Source organism: Bidens hawaiensis, unplaced genomic scaffold (genome assembly GCF_021521415.1).
Source record: "Bidens hawaiensis isolate Kalapana, Puna unplaced genomic scaffold, B.hawaiensis_p1.1 tig00021335_1, whole genome shotgun sequence".
Classification (NCBI taxonomy): domain Eukaryota; kingdom Viridiplantae; phylum Streptophyta; class Magnoliopsida; order Asterales; family Asteraceae; genus Bidens; species Bidens hawaiensis.
In genome coordinates, this window is record NW_027493302.1 from 96647 (window position 1) to 102224 (window position 5578).

Consider the following 5578-nt stretch of genomic DNA (forward strand, 5'->3'; position numbering starts at 1 on the left):
GAAGTGAAGAACACTTTTCTTTCAAGCTTGCAAACACACTCAAAACAACAAATGAACCCGTATACCCACTAAAACTCTTGAATACACTTCTTCAACACACAAACAAGACCAAAATCCAAGGTTGTAACCCAAGATCGACAACTAGTAGAGCCGAAAGCTCGGATACCAATTGTAGGTCATATATATAGACGGATCAAACAACAAACAACTAGTGTTCTTGGATCAATCTCACAAATAGCTAGCGGATATCACTAGTTGAGAACCGAGATCTCGGTTCTTTGTTTGGTGGATTATTTCCCGAAGTGGAAAGTTAGAGAGGAGGAGGAAAGAGTGGGTGAATGGTAATATTATGCAAAAGGTTGTGTTTGCATGAGAAACATACACATATTATAGTGTATGTACTCATGCACCATTCTATCATTATTTGCGGCCCAATGGGCTTTGTTTACATGACCTCGGGCCCAAACATACAAGGAAAAAAACCGACAAGCTAACTAAATTACAACATTGATAGAACGAGTAAATACAAAAGACTAATATAAGGGCCCTACACATGATAACATTGATAACCTATATTTGACTAGAATATATAAAGATCTTGACATGTATATGATTTGTAATATATGGAAAGGATCATGATATGTGGCATGATATTCTTCATCCTTAACAATAATCACTTGATACCATTCTTGTATCATACCCTCGGGCTGCGAATATTAAAGCCTATCCATACCCAACTCTTAATTGTGTTTCCCGTCTCTAAGGTTTCGGCTTAAAGTTTCCTCCAAGGGCGGATCTACGGTATAAACGGGTGGTTCCTCGGAACCACCCGAGTTTTGAAATAATAGTGTATTTTTATATAGAAGATAACAAAGGAACCACCTTATAAATTAGAAAGAAACCACCTCATAAACAACTGAATCTCTTGTCCAGCTGGTAACTTATTGGTTTTGTAACCCGGAGGTCACAAGTTCTATTCCCATTTTTGAAACCTTTTTTTTTACTAACTCACCCTAATATAATTTAGGGTTTTATAATAAAAATAAGCACACTGAATACAATTAACACAAAGGAAAAATAGCTATCGGTCGGTCACATGCTGGTGTTTTAAACAGATGCATGGATGTTCGTGTAAGTTTAATTATATTATTTGAGCTCTTTTATAGTGGTTCGTTTATTTTATTTTGAACTTTTATTGCACCTATTTAGAGTGTTATAATTTATAAATTTAAGTAATAGAAGCGAATTTTTAGGCTTGTAAACGAACCGAATGTACACAAATCGAGCATGTTCGTATTCTGGTGTTCCTTTTCAACTTTAACTAAACTCTGAACAAACGATCGAGCACGGACATTTAAACGAATGGGGGTGTCGTGTTCCTATTCATTCGCTAAGAATATGAACAAGAAGACCCCCTTTGTTTTAATTCTTGATTGATCGATTGTTCTGTTAAGTTAAGCGAACGAACACGAACATGCTCTGTTCGTGTTAATTTACAAGCCTAGATATTTTCCTAACAATCTTTTGGTCTGAAGCAAATCAGTTGGTTTATTTATTTCTTTTTTTTGTTAATATTTCAGATATGCACATCGGATGACGCCTGCAGATTTGGAAAAGTAAGCGAGTTATTTGTGTTTGAGAAAGTTTTTAGGGCTCCTGTTGAAAGTGTTGAGGCTGGTGATATTTGTGTTGTTTGTGGTATTGGTGATATTCATGTAACAACAGTTTTTAGAAATAAAATAATAAATTTTAATTGTTTTTGACTTCTTGTTAATTGTTCTTAATTATTCAGTGGTCATGACCTCCACAGTCCACAAAACACACGCCTCTCCCCTGACCCTCTTCAAACTTACCACTCTACCAGCCGACAGTTGGCTGTCCCCTTCACTCCGACCACCGCGGCACCCTGTCACTCACTGCTGCCTTCTACTCTTCCTCGAATCCTCCCACTTTGAACGTAAGTTTACATTCATTGTTAAATGTTAATTGTTCTTGACTTATTGTTAATTGTTCTTGATTGTTAACTACTTACTTTCTAATTACGGTGTCTCTTTTATTATTTTATCGTATTTTTAGTATGTAACGAACTTTTCCCGAACAATCGACCCGACTCGAACCTTAAACCGACCATGAATTTTTTATACCCGACTTTATGAAAGTGAAACATCTAAAATTAGTGCACCACCTGAAAAAAATTTCTGGATCCGCCACTGGTTTCCTTTTTGGGTTCAAGTTCTTTTGTCATACCTATTTGCTATGTGTCTAGTTAGTTGGTTTGGGAACTATGATTTTATATCATCCTATCACTTGCTAATTGCTATAGAGGAGTTGTGACTTGTGAGTCAACTGTAGACATTACTTTGTCATGTTCAAGGCATAAAAATATATTCTGGTTGTATAACATAACCCATTTATTAAACATGTCTATATCCAAATACAATCGGTTTCATCATGCACTAACCCAAACACAACCTATGCATATTATTTGTGTTCGGGTTGAACCTTTTTAACCCGTCAACCAACTAACCCAAAAGCTTTCAATCCACCAACACTTAACATGAGTTTCTGCACATTATCATGAACACTTTAAGATACCAAACTACCAGATTGATTGTCTCCACATTTACCGTTTAACACCACATCAAAAGATCATCATTATTGTACTTGGTCTAAGTTTTAAGAAGTAGAATTAACAAAAAGAAGTCTAAAATACTACAAATTCATACCATTACATAATAACATATAAATACGTCTAAGACCACACCCACCAGCCTAGAGCATCACCTTCCTCATGATCCATGCTTTCAAACGTGTATCCGAACCTATTCAGCCCGTCGTCACTACCATCATCTTCTTCGGACTGATCCACGGTTACTACATATTCATATTCACAAGGGTATTGATCATTATCAAGCTGCGGACCCTCGTGATCATCAACCACTGCACTCCCACCACTACCCATAGCTGCAGCATCTTCAGCTTGACCGAAGGCGGAGGTTTCCTTCGACTGCAACTTATCCGTCAAGGAAACAACCTCTGCTTTTAGTTTTTTGGTTTCCTTAACTATTGACTCGTAATCAGAAGTCAGGATATCGTAACATGACTTCAGGCGATTATAATCGCGTTCGAGTGTCTTGGTCTTCCATCGTGCACGGCGGTTTTGGAACCAGACGGCCACCTGTCGCGGCTGTAACCCTAGCTTTTTTGCGAGTTCAGTTTTCCTCTCCGGCTCGAGCTTGTTCTCTTCCTTAAAACTCATTTCCAGCATGTGTACCTTTAACCAAATTATACATAAAATCAGATCTTGTGAATCAGTGTCAACTTCACGTTTACTTTGAGAATCAAGTGTGTGTAAGAGTTAATAAATTAATCAGACCTGTTCAGGGCTAAGACGCCGTTTCTTTTCCATTAATTGTTCGTCGTAGTATTCTTCTTCCATCATGTCATCGAATGAGCTCATAAATGGCCTCTTCTTGGATGATTCTTCCGTGTTGAACGTCATTCTCGTTCCTGTTAATTTAAATCATCATCAAACTAATTGACGGATTTCGACACCCTCATATGATTTCACATCATAAAACGGCCGTTCACAATATACTCAAACAGTTGTTTTGACCAAAAAATTCAAAGTTTGAAACTATTGGTTAGAACGTCCGTTTGAACAATATAAAGATGGTTTGAGCCTTGAATAATATCCAGATGGCTTTTCTAACCACATGGGTAAAACTTTTAATATTTTTTTTTGTTAAAACCGAAGTTCGACTGCTATCTGGATGGCAGTCTAAAACGGTGTGAAAATAGATGAGTAAGACACTGTGTGTTGGTCCTATCGATTAATATGCTGTTGTTACTACTTACTACTGATTATTTTCGATCGAACATGATTTCGATTGAAGGCCATTATCGTTCCTCTTGATTTACATCTTATAATTTGCATTGATCGTCATCGAATTACTTACAACAGAAGTACACGATGACGATGAGTATGCAGTTACTAATAGTGATCAACTGATGATTACTTTACTTCGTAAACAGATCTGGATTGATGCAAATAAAGAAGGAAATGCAACAATTACCTCTAAAATAGTTGTCTCCTGCATCCCCGAGAAAAAACATGTTGCTACTATTGGAACCAAAGAAAATGCGACCAGATTCCATATCCAAAAACAGCTTCAATTCCTCCCTGACTATTATTATTACAGACTGTATAAATTACCTTGAGAAGAACTAGAAACCAACGATCAGAGTTTGAGCTAGTAATACTATCGAGTTCTATACGTATCGTATCGTATATAATCGAAGTAATTATGTCTTAGAAAATCATGATCTTATGACGGAAGAAGCTAGCACTCCACAGCAATCTCGCGGGAGACTGCAACGGACATATGCAAAACCCCATCATTCCGTCTTTCCAGTTTGTCTAACTTTTTTCCGGGATGTATATTTGTGACCGGAGACTGTGATGGCTGATTGTGTTTTTGCCTGACTTTTGCAACCAGGGTTGATAGACAAAAGGCCATTGTAATTTATACTGATAATTTACATCATGCTCCCTGTTTTTATAAATATTTACAGTATTACCCCCTCTAGTTTCAAAAACATCAATTAGCATTTTGCTTTTTTTTTTTTTTTTTACTATAGTACTATGGTAGTATACAGACTAGAATGATTTAACTGCATCCGGAACAACCAATGAGGTGAGGACAATAATTCAATAAATAATGTTATTGATTGTAGTTCACTTTACAAACCACCTACTCACATGGCTCATGAAAGTTGTTTGTTAGGTTTCATCATGATTTGGCATGCAACATGCAAGCTGCAGCTAGTTAGTCACATTACATGCTATTTGTTTCATGTATTCCTTCATGGATGATAAAGTGGTTCTGGTAGCAATGGAAAATGAATTTATCACTTCAACATCTTAAACCTTTTGTTATGAGTAAATTTGTTAAATTTTTTATGTGTTCACTGATACTTTTTATATATCACTTTGACGTAAAATTTTAAAATCAATTGGTTCTCGTGAACCCGTATTAGATCCGCCCATGGTTTTAAATATAATCAACTTTTATGCTACATATAATAAGTTCAACATTCAACACGTACATGTATCAAGACCGATATCATAATTCGTAGCCGTCCCTGAGATTCCCGATCTTATTATTTCTTTATGTATAGTGTCATTTGGGTTGGTTAAAAACTTAAAACCAGTATGTCAAATTGGCAAGTTAGGTTTGAGAATTTTACAAGCAAAATCATCATAATTATATCTCACGCAGCCGCCCTAATGGTCATTTTAATTAGCTTCTACTTTTACTCTAATATTATATTTTAGCTTATTTTGTTTTATAAACTATTTTTTAATATAACATAACTAAATATAACAAGCTATATTTCACCTATAGGATATTAATTTTGGATAAAAGTTTATGTTTGGAAATTTCAATGAAGCTATCGTCGTAGTGTATGCCGATGATTGTTTATGTTACCATAAAAAATGACATTGTCCTCGCTCTCGTGGAGATGGTGTTAGGAGTCTAATAACTAATATAAGTAACAATTTGTCAAGAGATGA

At 35.9% G+C, this 5578-nt stretch overlaps 1 protein-coding gene across 1 annotated transcript; it reads right to left on the reverse strand.

The window, feature by feature from the left end:
- Window positions 1-2525: 2525 nt before the first annotated feature.
- Window positions 2526-4477, reverse strand: LOC143563205 (homeobox-leucine zipper protein HAT5-like). Its single transcript, XM_077050801.1, has 3 exons — window positions 4077-4477; window positions 3377-3510; window positions 2526-3274 (listed from the first exon to the last, which is right to left on the reverse strand). Exons 1-3 carry the CDS (start codon window positions 4156-4158, stop codon window positions 2753-2755), a joined length of 738 nt encoding a protein of 245 aa, XP_076906916.1. The 5' UTR covers window positions 4159-4477; the 3' UTR covers window positions 2526-2752.
- Between the last annotated feature and the right edge of the window lie 1101 nt (window positions 4478-5578).